At 50.6% G+C, this 20,062-nt stretch overlaps 1 protein-coding gene across 4 annotated transcripts in view; it reads right to left on the bottom strand.

Annotated features, from left to right (window-relative positions):
- Positions 1-20,062, bottom strand: part of LOC137345668 (major histocompatibility complex class I-related gene protein-like) — a 203,751-nt gene that overhangs the window by 128,302 nt on the left and 55,387 nt on the right. For all 4 annotated transcript variants that reach the window (XM_068008929.1, XM_068008931.1, XM_068008930.1 and 1 more), the window contains exons 2-3: positions 16,181-16,441; positions 14,167-14,439 (exon numbers count right to left, since the gene is read on the bottom strand). In XM_068008929.1, the coding sequence (XP_067865030.1) occupies positions 14,167-14,439; positions 16,181-16,441 (534 nt within the window). The remainder of the gene's footprint in view (positions 1-14,166; positions 14,440-16,180; positions 16,442-20,062) is intronic.

Raw genomic sequence — 20,062 nt, 5'->3', positions numbered from 1 at the left:
TCCCTTTAAACTGGGGATCAGACACCTGACCTCAGGAAAGGTACATACCCCTTTAAACTGGGGATCAGACTCCTGACCTCAGGAAATGGTACATATCCCTTTAAACTGGGGATTAGACCCCTGACCTCAGGAAATGGTACACATCCCTTTAAACTGGGGATTAGACCCCTGACCCCAAGGATCGGTACATATCCCTTTAAACTGGGGATCAGACCCCTGACCCCAGGGAATGGTACATACCCCTTTAAACTGGGGATCAGACCCCTGACCCCAGGAATGGTACATATCCCTTTAAACTGAGGATTAGACCCCTGACCTCGGGAAATGGTACATATCCCTTTAAACTGGGGATTAGACCCCTTACCCCAGGAATGGTACATATCCCTTTAAATTGGGGATCGGTCCCCTGACCCCAAGGAATGGTACATACCCCTTTAAACTGAGGATTAGACCCCTGACCCCAGGAATGGTACATACCCCTTTAAACTGGGGATCAGAGCCCTGACCGCAGGAATGGTACATACCCCTTTAAACTGGGGATCAGACCCCTGACCCCAAGGAACGGTCTATATCCCTTTAAACTGGGGATTCGACCCCTGACCCCAGGGAATGGTACATATCCCTTTAAACTGGGGATCAGACCACTGACCCCGGGAGCAGTACAGATCCCGTTAAACTGGGATCAGTCCCCTGACCCCAGGAATGGTACATACCCCTTTAAACTGGGGATCAGACCCCTGACCTCTGGAATGGTACATATCCCTTTAAACTGCGGATTAGACCTGACCGCAGGAATGGTACATACCACTTTAAACTGGGGATCAGACCCCTGACCCCAGGAATGGTACATACCCCTTTAAACTGCGGATTAGACCTGACCCCAGGAATGGTACGTACCACTTTAAACTGGGGATCAGACCCCTGACCCCAGAAATGGTACATACCCCTTTAAATTTGGGATAAGACCCCTGACCCCAAGGAACGGTACATATCCCTTTAAACTGGGGATCAGTCCCCTGACCCCAAGGAACGTTACATATCCCTTTAAACTGGGGATCAGACACCTGACCTCAGGAATGGTACATACCCCTTTAAACTGGGGATCAGACCCCTGACCTCGGGAAATGGTACATATCCCTTTAAACTGGGGATTAGACCCCTGACCTCAGGAAATGGTACATATCCCTTTAAACTGGGGATTAGACCCCTGACCCCAAGGATCGGTACATATCCCTTTAAACTGGGGATCAGACCCCTGACACCAGGAATGGTACATACCCCTTTAAACTGGGGATCAGACCCCCGACCCCAGGGAATGGTACCTATCCCTTTAAACTGGGGTTGGACACCTGACCCCAGGGAATGGTACATATCCCTTTCAACTGGGGATTAGACCCCTGACCCCAGGGAATGGTACCTATCCCTTTAAACTGGCGATCGGATCCTGACCCCAAAGAAAGGAACATACCCTTGAAACTGGGGATCAGACCCCTGACCTCTGGAATGGTACATATCCCTTTAAACTGCGGATTAGACCTGACCGCAGAAATGGTACATACCCCTTTAAACTGGGGATCAGACCCCTGACCCCAGGAATGGTACATACCCCTTTAAACTGCGGATTAGACCTGACCCCAGGAATGGTACATACCCCTTTAAACTGGGGATCAGACCCCTGACCCCAGAAATGATACATACCCCTTTAAATTTGGGATAAGACCCCTGACCCCAAGTAACGGTACATATCCCTTTAAACTGGGGATCAGTCCCCTGACCCCAAGGAACGTTACATATCCCTTTAAACTGGGGATCAGACACCTGACCTCAGGAATGGTACATACCCCTTTAAACTGGGGATCAGACCCCTGACCCCAAGAATGGTACATACCCCTTTAAACTGGGGATTAGACCCCTGACCTCTGGAATGGTACATATCCCTTTAAACTGCGGATTAGTCCTGACCGCAGGAATGTAACATACCACTTTAAACTGGGGATCAGACCCCTGACCCCAGGAATGGTACATACCCCTTTAAACTGCGGAGTAGACCTGACCCCAGGAATGGTACGTACCACTTTAAACTGGGGATCAGACCCCTGACCCCAGAAATGGTACATACCCCTTTAAATTTGGGATAAGACCCCTGACCCCAAGGAACGGTACATATCCCTTTAAACTGGGGATCAGTCCCCTGACCCCAAGGAACGTTACATATCCCTTTAAACTGGGGATCAGACACCTGACCTCAGGAAAGGTACATACCCCTTTAAACTGGGGATCAGACTCCTGACCTCAGGAAATGGTACATATCCCTTTAAACTGGGGATTAGACCCCTGACCTCAGGAAATGGTACACATCCCTTTAAACTGGGGATTAGACCCCTGACCCCAAGGATCGGTACATATCCCTTTAAACTGGGGATCAGACCCCTGACCCCAGGGAATGGTACATACCCCTTTAAACTGGGGATCAGACCCCTGACCCCAGGAATGGTACATATCCCTTTAAACTGAGGATTAGACCCCTGACCTCGGGAAATGGTACATATCCCTTTAAACTGGGGATTAGACCCCTTACCCCAGGAATGGTACATATCCCTTTAAATTGGGGATCGGTCCCCTGACCCCAAGGAATGGTACATACCCCTTTAAACTGAGGATTAGACCCCTGACCCCAGGAATGGTACATACCCCTTTAAACTGGGGATCAGAGCCCTGACCGCAGGAATGGTACATACCCCTTTAAACTGGGGATCAGACCCCTGACCCCAAGGAACGGTCTATATCCCTTTAAACTGGGGATTCGACCCCTGACCCCAGGGAATGGTACATATCCCTTTAAACTGGGGATCAGTCCCCTGACCCCAAGGAACGGTACATATCCCTTTAAACTGGGGATTCGACCCCTGAACCCAGGGAACGGTACATATCCCTTTAAATTGGAGATCAGACCCCTGACCCCAGGAATGGTACATACCCCTTTAAATGAGGGATTAGACCCCTGACCCCAGGGAATGGTACATATCCCTTTAAACTGGCGATCGGACCCAGACCCCAAAGAACGAAACATACCCTTTAAACTGGGGATCAGACCCCTGACCCCGGGAGCAGTACAGATCCCATTAAACTGGGGATCAGTCCCCTGACCCCAAGGAACGGTACATAACCCTTTAAACTGGGGATCAGACCCCTGACCCCAGGAATGGTACATACCCCTTTAAACTGGGGATCAGACCCCTGACCTCTAGAATGGTACAGACCCCTTTAAACTGCGGATTAGACCTGACCGCAGGAATGGTACATACCCCTTTAAACTGGGGATCAGACCCCTGACCCCAGGAATGGTACATACCCCTTTAAACTGCGGATTAGACCTGACCCCAGGAATGGTACATACACCTTTAAACTGGGGATCAGACCCCTGACCCTAGGAATGGTACATACCACTTGAAATTTGGGATAAGACCCCTGACCCCAAGGAACGGTACATATCCCTTTAAACTGGGGATCCGTCCCCTGACCCCAAGGAACGGTGCATATCCCTTTAAACTGGGGATCTTTCCCCTGACCTCAGGAATGGTACATACCCCTTTAAATTGGGGATCAGACCCCTGACCCCAGGAATGGTACATACCCTTTAAACTGGGGATCAGACCCCTGACCCCAGGAATGGTACATACCCTTTAAACTTGGGATCAGACCCCAGACCCCAAGGAACGGTATGTATCCCTTTAAACTGTGGATTAGACCCCTGACCCCAGGAATGGAACATACCCCTTTAAACTGGGGATCAGAGCCCTGACGTCTGGAATGGTACATATCCCTTTAAACTGCGGATTAGACCTGACCGCAGGAATGGGACATACCCCTTTAAACTGGGGATCAGACCCCTGACCCCAGGAATGGTACATACCCCTTTAAACTGCGGATTAGACCTGACCCCAGGAATGGTACATACCCCTTTAAACTGGGGTTCAGACCCCTGACCCCAGAAATGGTACATACCCCTTTAAATTTGGGATAAGACCCCTGACTCCAAGGAACGGTACATATCCCTTTAAACTGGGGATCAGTCCCCTGACCCCAAGGAACGTTACATATCCCTTTAAACTGGGGATCAGACACCTGACCTCAGGAATGGTACATACCCCTTTAAACTGGGGATCAGACCCCTGACCCCAAGAATGGTACATACCCCTTTAAACTGGGGATTAGACCCCTGACCACAGGAATGGTACATACTCCTTTAAATTTGGGATCAGACAACTGACGCCAGGAATGGTACATACCCCTTTAAACTGCGGATTAGACCCCTGACCTCGGGAAATGGTACATATCCCTTTAAACTGGGGATTAGACCTCTGACCTCAGGAAATGGTACATATCCCTTTAAACTGGGGATTAGACCCCTGACCCCAAGGATCGGTACATATCCCTTTAAACTGGGGATCAGACCCCTGACCCCAGGGAATGGTACATACCCCTTTAAACTGGGGATCAGACCCCTGACCCCAGGAATGGTACATATCCCTTTAAACTGAGGATTAGACCCCTGACCTCGGGAAATGGTACATATCCCTTTAAACTGGGGATTAGACCCCTTACCCCAGGAATGGTACATATCCCTTTAAATTGGGGATCAGACCCCTGACCCCAGGAATGGTACATACCCTTTAAACTGGGGATCAGACCCCTGACCCCAGGAATGGTACATACCCTTTAAACTTGGGATCAGACCCCTGACCCCAAGGAACGGTACATATCCCTTTAAACTGGGGATGAGTCCCCTGACCCCAAGGAACGGTACATCCTCCTTTAAACTGGGGATCAGACCCCTGACCTTAGGAATGGTACATACCCCTTTCAACTGGGGATCAGACCCCTGACCCCAGGAATGGTACATATCCCTTTAAACTGGGGATCAGTCCCCTGACCCCAAGGAACGGTCTATATCCCTTTAAACTGGGGATTCGACCCCTGACCCCAGGAATGGTACATACCCCTTTAAACTGGGGATCAGAGCCCTGACCGCAGGAATGGTACATACCCCTTTAAACTGGGGATCAGACCCCTGACCCCAAGGAACGGTCTATATCCCTTTAAACTGGGGATTCGACCCCTGACCCCAGGGAATGGTACATATCCCTTTAAACTGGGGATCAGTCCCCTGACCCCAAGGAACGGTACATATCCCTTTAAACTGGGGATTCGACCCCTGACCCCAGGGAATGGTACATATCCCTTTAAATTGGAGATCAGACCCCTGACCCCAGGAATGGTACATACCCTTTAAACTGGGGATCAGACCCCTGACCCCAGGGAATGGTACATACCCCTTTAAACTGGAGATCAGAGCCCTGACCCCGGGGAATGGTACATATCCCTTTAAACTGGGGTTAGACACCTGACCCCAGGGAATGGTACATATCCCTTTCAACTGCGGATTAGATTCCTGACCCCAGGAAATGGTACATACCCCTTTAAATGAGGGATTAGACCCCTGACCCCAGGGAATGGTACATATCCCTTTAAACTGGCGATCGGACCCAGACCCCAAAGAACGGACCATACCCTTTAAACTGGGATCAGACCCCTGACCCCGGGAGCAGTACAGATCCCATTAAACTGGGGATCAGTCCCCTGACCCCAAGGAACGGTACATAACCCTTTAAACTGGGGATCAGACCCCTGACCCCAGGAATGGTACATACCCCTTTAAACTGGGGATCAGACCCCTGACCTCTAGAATGGTACAGACCCCTTTAAACTGCGGATTAGACCTGACCGCAGGAATGGTACATACCCCTTTAAACTGGGGATCAGACCCCTGACCCCAGGAATGGTACATACCCCTTTAAACTGCGGATTAGACCTGACCCCAGGAATGGTACATACCCCTTTAAACTGGGGATCAGACCCCTGACCCCAGAAATGGTACATCCCCATTTAAATTTGGGATAAGACCCCTGACCCCAAGGAACGGTGCATATCCCTTTAAACTGGGGATCTTTCCCCTGACCTCAGGAATGGTACATACCCCTTTAAATTGGGGATCAGACCCCTGACCCCAGGAACGGAACAGACTCCTTTAAACTGGGGATCAGACCCCTGACCTCAGGAATGGTACATACCCCTTTAAACTGGGGATCAGCCCCCTGACCCCAGGAATGGTACATATCCCTTTAAACTGGGGATCAGTCCCCTGACCCCAAGGAACGGTACATATCCCTTTAAACTGAGGATTAGACCCCTGACCCCAGGAATGGTACATACCCCTTTAAACTGGGGATCAGAGCCCTGACCGCAGGAATAGTACACACCCCTTTAAACTTGGGATCAGACCCCTGACCCCAAGGAATGGTACATATCCCTTTAAACTGGGGATCAGTCCCCTGACCCCAAGGAACGGTACATATCCCTTTGAACTGGGGATCGGTCCCCTGACCCCAAGGAACGGTACATATCCCTTTGAACTGGGGATCGGTCCCCTGACCCCAAGGAATGGTACATACCCCTTTAAACTGGGGATCAGAGCCCTGACCCCAGGAATGGTACATATCCCTTTAAACTGAGGATTAGACCCCTGACCTCGGGAAATGGTACATATCCCTTTAAACTGGGGATTAGACCCCTTACACCAGGAATGGTACATATCCCTTTAAATTGGGGATCGGTCCCCTGACCCCAAGGAATGGTACATACCCCTTTAAACTGAGGATTAGACCCCTGACCCCAGGAATGGTACATACCCCTTAAACTGGGGATCAGAGCCCTGACCGCAGGAATGGTACATACCCCTTTAAACTGGGGATCAGACCCCTGACCCCAAGGAACGGTCTATATCCCTTTAAACTGGGGATTCGACCCCTGACCCCAGGGAATGGTACATATCCCTTTAAACTGGGGATCAGTCCCCTGACCCCAAGGAACGGTACATATCCCTTTAAACTGGGGATTCGACCCCTGACCCCAGGGAATGGTACATATCCCTTTAAATTGGAGATCAGACCCCTGACCCCAGGAATGGTACATACCCTTTAAACTGGGGATCAGACCCCTGACCCCAGGGAATGGTACATAACCCTTTAAACTGGAGATCAGAGCCCTGACCCCAGGGAATGGTACATATCCCTTTAAACTGGGGTTAGACACCTGACCCCAGGGAATGGTACATATCCCTTTCAACTGCGGATTAGATTCCTGACCCAGGAAATGGTACATACCCCTTTAAATGAGGGATTAGACCCCTGACCCCAGGGAATGGTACATATCCCTTTAAACTGGCGATCGGACCCAGACCCCAAAGAACGGAACATACCCTTTAAACTGGGGATCAGACCCCTGACCCCGGGAGCAGTACAGATCCCATTAAACTGGGGATCAGTCCCCTGACCCCAAGGAACGGTACATAACCCTTTAAACTGGGGATCAGACCCCTGACCCCAGGAATGGTACATACCCCTTTAAACTGGGGATCAGACCCCTGACCTCTAGAATGGTACAGACCCCTTTAAACTGCGGATTAGACCTGACCGCAGGAATGGTACATACCCCTTTAAACTGGGGATCAGACCCCTGACCCCAGGAATGGTACATACCCCTTTAAACTGCGGATTAGACCTGACCCCAGGAATGGTACATACCCCTTTAAACTGGGGATCAGACCCCTGACCCCAGGAATGGTACATACCCCTTGAAATTTGGGATAAGACCCCTGACCCCAAGGAACGGTACATATCCCTTTAAACTGGGGATCCGTCCCCTGACCCCAAGGAACGGTGCATATCCCTTTAAACTGGGGATCTTTCCCCTGACCTCAGGAATGGTACATACCCCTTTAAATTGGGGATCAGACCCCTGACCCCAGGAATGGTACATACCCTTTAAACTGGGGATCAGACCCCTGACCCCAGGAATGGTACATACCCTTTAAACTTGGGATCAGACCCCTGACCCCAAGGAACGGTATATATCCCTTTAAACTGTGGATTAGACCCCTGACCCCAGGAATGGAACATACCCCTTTAAACTGGGGATCAGAGCCCTGACGTCTGGAATGGTACATATCCCTTTAAACTGCGGATTAGACCTGACCGCAGGAATGGTACATACCCCTTTAAACTGCGGATTAGACCTGACCCCAGGAATGGTACATACCCCTTTAAACTGGGGATCAGACCCCTGACCCCAGAAATGGTACATACCCCTTTAAATTTGGGATAAGACCCCTGACTCCAAGGAACGGTACATATCCCTTTAAACTGGGGATCAGTCCCCTGACCCCAAGGAACGTTACATATCCCTTTAAACTGGGGATCAGACATCTGACACCAGGAATGGTACATACCCCTTTAAATTTGGGATAAGACCCCTGACTCCAAGGAACGGTACATATCCCTTTAAACTGGGGATCAGTCCCCTGACCCCAAGGAACGTTACATATCCCTTTAAACTGGGGATCAGACACCTGACCTCAGGAATGGTACATACCCCTTTAAACTGGGGATCAGACCCCTGACCCCAAGAATGGTACATACCCCTTTAAACTGGGGATTAGACCCCTGACCACAGGAATGGTACATACTCCTTTAAATTTGGGATCAGACAACTGACCCCAGGAATGGTACATACCCCTTTAAACTGCGGATTAGACCCCTGACCTCGGGAAATGGTACATATCCCTTTAAACTTGGGATTAGACCTCTGACCTCAGGAAATGGTACATATCCCTTTAAACTGGGGATTAGACCCCTGACCCCAAGGATCGGTACATATCCCTTTAAACTGGGGATCAGACCCCTGACCCCAGGGAATGGTACATACCCCTTTAAACTGGGGATCAGACCCCTGACCCCAGGAATGGTACATATCCCTTTAAACTGAGGATTAGACCCCTGACCTCGGGAAATGGTACATATCCCTTTAAACTGGGGATTAGACCCCTTACCCCAGGAACGGTACATATCCCTTTAAATTGGGGATCAGACCCCTGACCCCAGGAATGGTACATACCCTTTAAACTGGGGATCAGACCCCTGACCCCAGGAATGGTACATACCCTTTAAACTTGGGATCAGACCCCTGACCCCAAGGAACGGTACATATCCCTTTAAACTGGGGATGAGTCCCCTGACCCCAAGGAACGGTACATACTCCTTTAAACTGGGGATCAGATCCCTGACCTTAGGAATGGTACATACCCCTTTAAACTGGGGATCAGACCCCTGACCCCAGGAATGGTACATATCCCTTTAAACTGGGGATCAGTCCCCTGACCCCAAGGAACGGTACATATCGCTTTGAACTGGGGATCGGTCCCCTGACCCCAAGGAATGGTACATACCCCTTTAAACTGAGGATTAGACCACTGACCCCAGGAATGGTACATACCCCTTTAAACTGGGGATCAGAGCCCTGACCGCAGGAATGGTACATACCCCTTTAAACTGGGGATCAGACCCCTGACCCCAAGGAACGGTCTATATCCCTTTAAACTGGGGATTCGACCTCTGACCCCAGGGAATGGTACATATCCCTTTAAACTGGGGATCAGTCCCCTGACCCCAAGGAACGGTACATATCCCTTTAAACTGGGGATTCGACCCCTGACCCCAGGGAATGGTACATATCCCTTTAAATTGGAGATCAGACCCCTGACCCCAGGAATGGTACATACCCTTTAAACTGGGGATCAGACCCCTGACCCCAGGGAATGGTACATACCCCTTTAAACTGGAGATCAGAGCCCTGACCCCGGGGAATGGTACATATCCCTTTAAACTGGGGTTAGACACCTGACCCCAGGGAATGGTACATATCCCTTTCAACTGCGGATTAGATTCCTGACCCCAGGAAATGGTACATACCCCTTTAAATGAGGGATTAGACCCCTGACCCCAGGGAATGGTACATATCCCTTTAAACTGGCGATCGGACCCAGACCCCAAAGAACGGACCATACCCTTTAAACTGGGGATCAGACCCCTGACCCCGGGAGAAGTACAGATCCCATTAAACTGGGGATCAGTCCCCTGACCCCAAGGAACGGTACATAACCCTTTAAACTGGGGATCAGACCCCTGACCCCAGGAATGGTACGTACCCCTTTAAACTGGGGATCAGACCCCTGACCTCTAGAATGGTACAGACCCCTTTAAACTGCGGATTAGACCTGACCGCAGGAATGGTACATACCCCTTTAAACTGGGGATCAGACCCCTGACCCCAGGAATGGTACATACCCCTTTAAACTGCGGATTAGACCTGACCCCAGGAATGGTACATACCCCTTTAAACTGGGGATCAGACCCCTGACCCCAGAAATGGTACATCCCCATTTAAATTTGGGATAAGACCCCTGACCCCAAGGAACGGTGCATATCCCTTTAAACTGGGGATCTTTCCCCTGACCTCAGGAATGGTACATACCCCTTTAAATTGGGGATCAGACCCCTGACCCCAGGAACGGTACATACTCCTTTAAACTGGGGATCAGACCCCTGACCTCAGGAATGGTACATACCCCTTTAAACTGGGGATCAGCCCCCTGACCCCAGGAATGGTACATATCCCTTTAAACTGGGGATCAGTCCCCTGACCCCAAGGAACGGTACATATCCCTTTGAACTGGGGATCGGTCCCCTGACCCCAAGGAATGGTACATACCCCTTTAAACTGAGGATTAGACCCCTGACCCCAGGAATGGTACATACCCCTTTAAACTGGGGTTCAGAGCCCTGACCGCAGGAATAGTACACACCCCTTTAAACTTGGGATCAGACCCCTGACCCCAAGGAACGGTACATATCCTTTTAAACTGGGGATCAGTCCCCTGCCCCCAAGGAACGGTACATATCCCTTTGAACTGGGGATCGGTCCCCTGACCCCAAGGAACGGTACATATCCCTTTGAACTGGGGATCGGTCCCCTGACCCCAAGGAATGGTACATATCCCTTTAAACTGGGGATCAGAGCCCTGACCGCAGGAATGGTACATACCCCTTTAAACTGGGGATCAGACCCCTGACCCCAAGGAACGGTCTATATCCCTTTAAACTGGGGATTCGACCCCTGACCCCAGGGAATGGTACATATCCCTTTAAACTGGGGATCAGTCCCCTGACCCCAAGGAACGGTACATTTCCCTTTAAACTGGGGATTCGACCCCTGACCCCAGGGAATGGTACATATCCCTTTAAATTGGAGATCGGACCCCTGACCCCAGGAATGGTACATACCCTTTAAACTGGGGATCAGACCCCTGACCCCAGGGAATGGCACATACCCCTTTAAACTGGAGATCAGAGCCCTGACCCCAGGGAATGGTACATATCCCTTTAAACTGGGGTTAGACACCTGACCCCAGGGAATGGTACATATCCCTTTCAACTGCGGATTAGATTCCTGACCCCAGGAAATGGTACATACCCCTTTAAATGAGGGATTAGACCCCGGACCCCAGGGAATGGTACATATCCCTTTAAACTGGCGATCGGACCCAGACCCCAAAGAACGGAACATACCCTTTAAACTGGGGATCAGACCCCTGACCCCGGGAGCAGTACAGATCCCATTAAACTGGCAATCAGTCCCCTGACCCCAAGGAACGGTACATAACCCTTTAAACTGGGGATCAGACCCCTGACCCCAGGAATGGTACATACCCCTTTTACTGGGGATCAGACCCCTGACCTCTAGAATGGTACAGACCCCTTTAAACTGCGGATTAGACCTGACCGCAGGAATGGTACATAGCCCTTTAAACTGGGGATCAGACCCCTGACCCCAGGAATGGTACATACCCCTTTAAACTGCGGATTAGACCTGACCCCAGGAATGGTACATACCCCTTTAAACTGGGGATCAGACCCCTGACCCCAGAAATGGTACATACCCCTTTAAATTTGGGATAAGACCCCTGACCCCAAGGAACGGTACATATCCGTTTAAACTGGGGATCCGTCCCCTGACCCCAAGGAACGGTGCATATCCCTTTAAACTGGGGATCTTTACCCTGACCTCAGGAATGGTACATACCCCTTTAAACTGGGGATCAGACCCCTGACCCCGAGGACCGTTACATATCCCTTTAAACTGGGGATCAGTCCCCTGACCCCGAGGACCGTTACATATCCCTTTAAACTGGGGATCAGACACCTGACCCCAAGAATGGTACATACCCCTTTAAACTGGGGATTAGACCCCTGACCCCAGGAATGGTACATACCCCTTTAAACTGGGGATCAGAGCCCTGACCCCAGCTATGTTACATACCCCTTTAAATTTGGGATCAGACACCTGACCCCAGGAATGGTACATACCCCTTTAAACTGCGGATTAGACCCCTGACCTCAGGAAATGGTACATATCCCTTTAAACTGGGGATTCGACCTCTGACCCCAAGGATCGGTACATATCCCTTTAAACTGGGGATCAGACCCCTGACCTCAGGAATGGTCCATACCCCTTTAAACTGGGGATCAGACCCCTGACCCCAGGAATGGTACATACCCCTTTAAACTGGGGATCAGACCCCTGACCCCAGGGAATGGTACATATCCCTTTAAACTGAGGATTAGACCCCTGACCTCGGGAAATGGTACATACCCCTTTAAACTGGGGATTGGACCCCTGTCACCAAGGAATGGTACATATCCCTTTAAATTGGGGATCAGACCCCTGACCCCAGGAATGGTACATACCCCTTTAAACTGGAGATCAGAGCCCTGACCCCAGGAACGGTATATACCCCTTTAAACTTGGGATCAGACCCCTGACCCCAAGGAACGGTACATATCCCTTTAAACTGGGGATGAGTCCCCTGTCCCCAATGTACGGTACATATCCCTTTAAACCAGGGATCAGTCCCCTGACCCCAAGGAACGGTACATACTCCTTGAACTGGGGATCAGACCCCTGACCTCAGGAATGGTACATACCCCTTTAAACTGGGGATCAGACCCCTGACCCCAAGGAATGGTACATATCCCTTAAAACTGGGAATCAGTCCCGTGACCCCAAGGAACGGTACATATCCCTTTAAACTGGGGATTAGACCCCTGACCCCAGGAATGGTACATACCCCTTTAAACTGGGGATCAGAGCCCTGACCGCAGGAATGGTACATACCCCTTTAAACTTGGGATCAGACCCCTGACCCCACGGAACGGTATATATCCCTTTAAACTGGGGATCAGTCCCCTGACCCCAAGGAACGGTACATATCCTTTTAAACTGGGGATCAGTCCCCTGACCCCAAGAAACGGTACATACCCCTTTAAACTGGGGATTAGATCCCTGACCTCGGGAAATGGTACATATCCCTTTAAACTGGGGATTAGACCCCTTACCCCAGGGAATGGTACATATCCCTTTAAACTGGGGATTAGACCCCTTACCCCAGGGAATGGTACATATCCCTTTAAACTGGGGAATAGACCCCTGACCCCAGGGAATGGTACATATCCCTTCAAACTGAGGATTAGACCCCTTACCCCAGACAATGGTACATATCCCTTTAAACTGGGGAATAGACCCCAGACCCCAGGGAATGGTACATATCTCTTTAAACTGGGGATCAGACTCCTGACCCCGGGGAATTTTACATACCTCTTTAAACTGGGGATCAGACCTCTGTCACTCAATTCCTGCTCCCAAACTCCTCCCCTCATTCACTGTGCTCCCAATCCCAGCTCCACATCCCCCCCACCCGACTCACCGACTCTCAGTACCCCCATACTCACTCGCTGATTCTCAGCTCCTCCCACTCTCAGTCCCCCACTCCCGCCCTGACTCGCTGACTCTCAGTACCTCACTCCCCACTCACTCACCTACTCTCAGTCCCCCCGCCCACTCACCCACTCTCAGTCCTGCCTCTCGCCCGCACTCACCTACTCTCAGTACCTCACTCAACACTCTCAGTCCTGCCCCCGCCCTCACTTGCCGACTCTCAGTACCCCCACTCCCCACCCACTCATCCACTCTCAATCCTGCCCCCCACCCTCACTTGCAGACTCCCAGTGCCCCCACTCACCCACTCTCAGTCCTGCCCCCCTCCCTCACTTGCCGACTCTCAGTACCCCCACTCCCCGCCCACTCATCCACTCTCAGTCCTGCCCCCCGCCCTCACTTGCCGACTCTCAGTACCCCCACTCCCCATTCACTCACCCGGTCTCAGTTCGTTCTCTCCAAGTTTCAGGAATTCATTCAGCCAGGCGATGCACTCCTGCTCCAGGTAATCCTTCCACCGCTGGTTCCTGGCAGTGTCTCTGTCCCACTCCTGTTTGGTCAGCACCATGAATGGTGTCACTGCGACCCACATCATGTTCTCTTTGTCTAACACGATGGCATCCTTCCCGTCCCAGCCATCTTGATAAAACCCCCAGGTGCTCCCATCTTCCCGCAGCTCACAGCCGTACACTGTCTGGAGTATGTGAATCCCTGTCAATCAAACACACACAGCCATTCAGAGCCCTCTCCACCACGTTCAAACAGATAGCCAGTCAGAGCCCCCACCGCCAATCAAACTGTCAATCAACCACACAGCCAATCAGACCTTGTCCTACTGAGACCCCGACAATCCTCCACTGACAGCCAAACACAGCCTGACCCAGAGAGCCCACCCTCCCCGCAATGTCAATCAAAGACAGCCAATCGGGAGGTGAGAGTGACTGCCCTTGACATCAAGGCAGCATTTGACCGAGTACGGCATCAAGCATCCCCAGCAAAACTGCAGTCAATGGGAATCAGGCAGAAAACCTACCGCTGGCTGGAGCCATACCTAGCACAAAGGAAGATGGTTGTGGTTGTTGGAGGTCAATCATCTGAGCTCCAGGACATCAATGCAGGAGATCCTCAGGGTAGTGTCCTGGGCCCAAACATCTTCAGCTGCTTCATCAATGACCTTCCTTCAATCATAAAGTCCAGAAGTGGGGATGTTCACTGATGATTGCACAATGTTCAGCACCATTCGTGACTCCTCAGATACTGAAGCAGTCTGTGTAGAAATGCAGCAAGACCTGGACAATATCCAGGCTTGGGCTGATAAGTGGCACACAAGTGCCAGGCAATGACCATCTCCAACAAGAGCATATCTAACCATTTCCCCCTGATGTTCACAAGCATTACCATCGCTGAAAAGGGGGAGCCTGTCATGCTCTGAAATGATCAAACTCAATGTTCAGTCCGGCAGGTTGTAGCAACTGAATATTGAGTTTAATAATTTCAGAGCATGTCAGGCCACCCCCCACCACCACCCCCCACCCCCCACCCCCCCCAATTTATTTTCAGTATTTTTCCTTTTTCTTCGTTCTTTTTATTTTATTTTAGTCTGTTACATCATTCATTTTTCTTACCATGTGCATGCCCACTGTGTTTTTTTCATGTTTGTGCTTTGGGCCAGGGCTGTTCAGTTTTCTGTCAATTAACACCTTCTCTGAACTAACGCTTTGTCTTTTACCACACCATTAACAGACCATTTGCCTTTGCTCCATGACCTTCTGGTCAGTTATTCTCTGTGACTCTCTGTCCTATCAACACCTTTGCTTTTCTTATCTCTTGCCCCACCCCCACTTTACTTGCTTAAAACCTATCACATTTCTAGCTCTGCCAGTTCGCTACCAAGGAAAGCAGTTGAGGCCAAAACATTGTACGTTTTCAAGAAGGAGTTAGAAAAAGCTCTTGGGTTTGAAGGGATCAAAGGGTATGGGGCAAAAGCAGGAACAGATCACTGAGTTCGATGATCAGCCATGATCATCATGAATGGCGAAGCAGGCTGAAGGGCCGAATGGCCTACTCCTGCTCCGATTTTCTATGTTTCTGATGAAGGGTCACTGACCTGAAATGTTAACTCTGCTTCTCTCTCCACAGATGCTGCCAGAGTTCCTGAGTATTTACAACATTTTTTGTTTTGTTTTTATTGACAAAATCAGTGCCTGGCTCACACAGACCCCGCCCTCTCTCCACTGCCAATCAAACACACACAGCCAATCAGAGGTCCCATGGCAAACACACATACACACAGCCAATCAGAGCACGGTTCACAGAGACCCCAGAGGTTAGGGGTGATGAGGGAGTGGGCGGAGCCACCCGGATCACCGTGACCCCGGATCACGTACTCCCACCCGCTCCTAGTCTGAGGCCCCATTCCAAGCCCTGATCCCCGAGAGGGGGGATGACTCACCGGCCGACTGGTTGTTCCGTTTCATGAGGGTCTGAATCTGGGCCTTTGCAGTCTGCTCCCAAATCCGCAGCCTCTGTGTCTGTTCCTGCCAGAAATCAGGACCCGGACTCTCCGACATCCACCGCTGCCGAAAGGTCGCCTTCTGAAGGTTGCTATCGTAGTAATCGATCTGAGCCTCATCCACATAACCGACAGAAAAAAAATCTGGGAGACCGGGAATCGGGGTCATTGAGGTAAAGAAAAACCGGAGCGAATGAGAGCCTGAAACGCAGAGAGAGAGAGAGAGACATCAGGGCATGAACCCCAAAACATCAATCCCAAAGAGAGAGAGACATCAGGGCATGAACCCCAAAACATCAACCCCAGAGAGAGACATCAGGAGATGAACCTCAAAACATCAACCCCAAAGAGAGAGAGGCATCAGGGCATGAACCCCAAAACATCAACCCCACAGAGAGAGAGAGACATCAGGGCATGAACCCCAAAACATCAACCCCACAGAGAGAGAGACATCAGGGCATGAACCCCAAAACATCAACCCCACAGAGAGAGAGACATCAGGGCATGAACCCCAAAATATCAACCCCACAGAGAGAGAGAGACATCAGGGCATGAACCCCAATACATCAACCCCAGAGAGAGAGAGACATCAGGGCATGAACCCCAAAATATCAACCCAACAGAGAGAGAGAGACATCAGGGCATGAACCCCAAAACATCAACCCCACAGAGAGAGAGACATCAGGGCATGAACCCCAAAACATCAACCCCAGAGAGAGACCTCAGGGCATGAACCCCAAAACATCAACCCCAGAGAGAGAGAGACATCAGGGCATGAACCCCAAAACATCAACCCCAGAGAGAGAGAGACATCAGGGCATGAACCCCAAAATATCAACCCCACAGAGAGAGAGAGACATCAGGGCATGAACCCCAAAACATCAACCCCACAGAGAGAGAGACATCAGGGCATGAACCCCAAAACATCAACCCCAGAGAGAGACCTCAGGGCATGAACCCCAAAACATCAACCCCAGAGAGAGAGAGACATCAGGGCATGAACCCCAAAACATCAACCCCAGAGAGAGAGAGACATCAGGGCATGAACCAGAAAAAATCAACCCCAGAGATAGAGAGAGACATCAGGGCATGAACCCCAAAACATCAACCCCAGAGAGAAACTTCAGGGCATGAACCCCAAAACATCAACCCCACAGAGAGAGACATCAGGGCAAACACCCCAAAACATCAACCCCACAGAGAGAGATACATCAGGGCAAAAACCCCAAAACATCAACCCCAGAGAGAGAGAGAGACATCAGGGCATGAACCCCAAATCATCAACCCCAGAGAGAGAGACATCAGGGCATGAACTCCAAAACATCAACACCACAGAGAGAGAGACATCAGGGCATGAACCCCAAAACATCAACACCACAGAGAGAGAGACATCAGGGCATGAACCCCAAAACATCAAACCCAGAGACAGAGACATCAGGGCATGAACCCCAAAACATCAACCCCAGAGAAAGAGAGAGACATCAGCGCATGAACCCAAAACACCAATCCCAGAGAGAGAGAGACATCAGGGCATGAACCCCAAAACATCAACCCCAGAGAGAGAGACATCAGGGCATGAACCCCAAAACATCAACCCCAGAGAGAGAGAGAGACATCAGGGCATGAACCCCAAAACATCAACCCCAGAGAGAGAGAGATGGACATCAGGGCATGAACCCCAAAACATCAACCCCACAGAGAGAGAGAGACATCAGGGCATAAACCCCAAAACATCAACCCCAGAGAGAGAGAGATGGACATCAGGGCATGAACCCCAAAACATCAACCCCAGAGAGAGAGAGAGACATCAGGGCAAGAACCCCAAAACATCAACCCCAGAGAGAGACATCAGGGCATGAACCCCAAAACATCAACCCCAAAGAGAGAGACATCAGGGCATGAACCCCAAAACATCAACACCACAGAGAGAGAGACATCAGGGCATGAACCCCAAAACATCAACACCACAGAGAGAGAGACATCAGGGCATGAACCCCAAAACATCAACCCCAGAGAAAGAGAGAGACATCAGCGCATGAACCCAAAACACCAATCCCACAGAGAGAGAGACATCAGGGCATGAACCCCAAAACATCAACCCCAGAGAGAGAGACATCAGGGCATGAACCCCAAAACATCAACCCCAGAGAGAGAGAGAGACATCAGGGCATGAACCCCAAAACATCAACCCCAGAGAGAGAGAGATGGACATCAGGGCATGAACCCCAAAACATCAACCCCAGAGAGAGAGAGAGACATCAGGGCAAGAACCCCAAAACATCAACCCCAGAGAGAGACATCAGGGCATGAACCCCAAAACATCAACCCCAAAGAGAGAGACATCAGGGCATGAACCCCAAAACATCAACCCCAAAGAGAGAGAGACATCAGGGCAAGAACCCCAAAACATCAACCCCAAAGAGAGAGACATCAGGGCATGAACCCCAAAACATCAACCCCAGAGAGAGAGAGACATCAGGGCATGAACCCCAAAACGTCAACCCCAAAGAGAGAGAGACATCAGGGCATGAACCCCAAAGAGAGAGACATCAGGGCATGAACCCCAAAACATCAACCCCAGAGAGAGAGACATCAGGGCAAAAACCCCAAAATATCAACCACAGAGAGAGAGAGACATCAGGGCAGGAACCCCAAAACATCAACCCCAGAGAGAGAGAGACATCAGGGCACGAACCCCAAAACATCAACACCAAAGAGAGAGACATCAGGGCATGAACCCCAAAACATCAGCCCCAAAGAGAGAGAGACATCAGGGCATGAACCCCAAAACATCAACCCCAAAGAGAGAGACATCAGGGCATTAACCCCAAAACATCAACCCCAGAGAGAGAGAGACATCAGTGCATGAACCCCAAAACATCAACCCCAAAGAGAGAGACATCGGCATGAACCCCAAAACATCAACCCCAATGAGAGAGAGACATCAGGGCATGAACCCCAAAACATCAACCCCAGAGAGAGAGACATCAGGGCATGAACGCAAAACATCAATCGCAGAGAGAGAGAGACATCAGGGCATGAACCCCAAAACATCAACCCCAGAGAGAGAGAGACATCAGGGCATGAACCCCAAAACCCCAACCCCAGAGAGAGAGAGACATCAGGGCATGAACCCCAAAACATCAACCCCAGAGAGAGAGAGACATCAGGGCATGAACCCCAAAACATCAACCCAAGAGAAAGAGAGAGACATCAGGGCATGAACCCCAAAACATCAACCCCAGAGAGAGAGACATCAGGGCATGAACCCCAAAACACCAACCCCAGAGAGAGAGAGATGGACATCAGGGCATGAACCCCAAAACATCAACCCCACAGAGACAGAGACATCAGGGCATGAACCCCAAAACATCAACCCAACAGAAAGAGAGAGACATCAGGGCATGAACCCCAAAACATCAACCCCAGAGAGAGAGACATCAGGGCATGAACCCCAAAACACCAACCCCAGAGAGAGAGAGACATCAGGGCATGAACCCCAAAACATGAACCCCAGAGAGAGAGAGATGGACATCAGGGCATGAACCCCAAAACATCAACCCCACAGAGAGAGAGACAGCAGGGCATGAAACCCAAAACACCAACCCCAGAGACAGAGACATCAGGGCATGAACCCCAAAACATCAACGCCACAGAGAGAGAGAGACATCAGGGCATGAACCCCAAAACATCAACCCCAGAGAGAGAGAGAGACATCAGGGCATGAACCCCAAAACATCAACCCCAGAGAGAGAGAGAGACATCAGGGCATGAACCCCAAAACATCAACCCCACAGAGAGAGAGACATCAGGGCATGAACC

Source organism: Heterodontus francisci, chromosome 29 (assembly GCF_036365525.1).
Source record: "Heterodontus francisci isolate sHetFra1 chromosome 29, sHetFra1.hap1, whole genome shotgun sequence".
Lineage (NCBI taxonomy): Eukaryota > Metazoa > Chordata > Chondrichthyes > Heterodontiformes > Heterodontidae > Heterodontus > Heterodontus francisci.
This window is presented reverse-complemented; position numbering and strand designations above follow the sequence as displayed.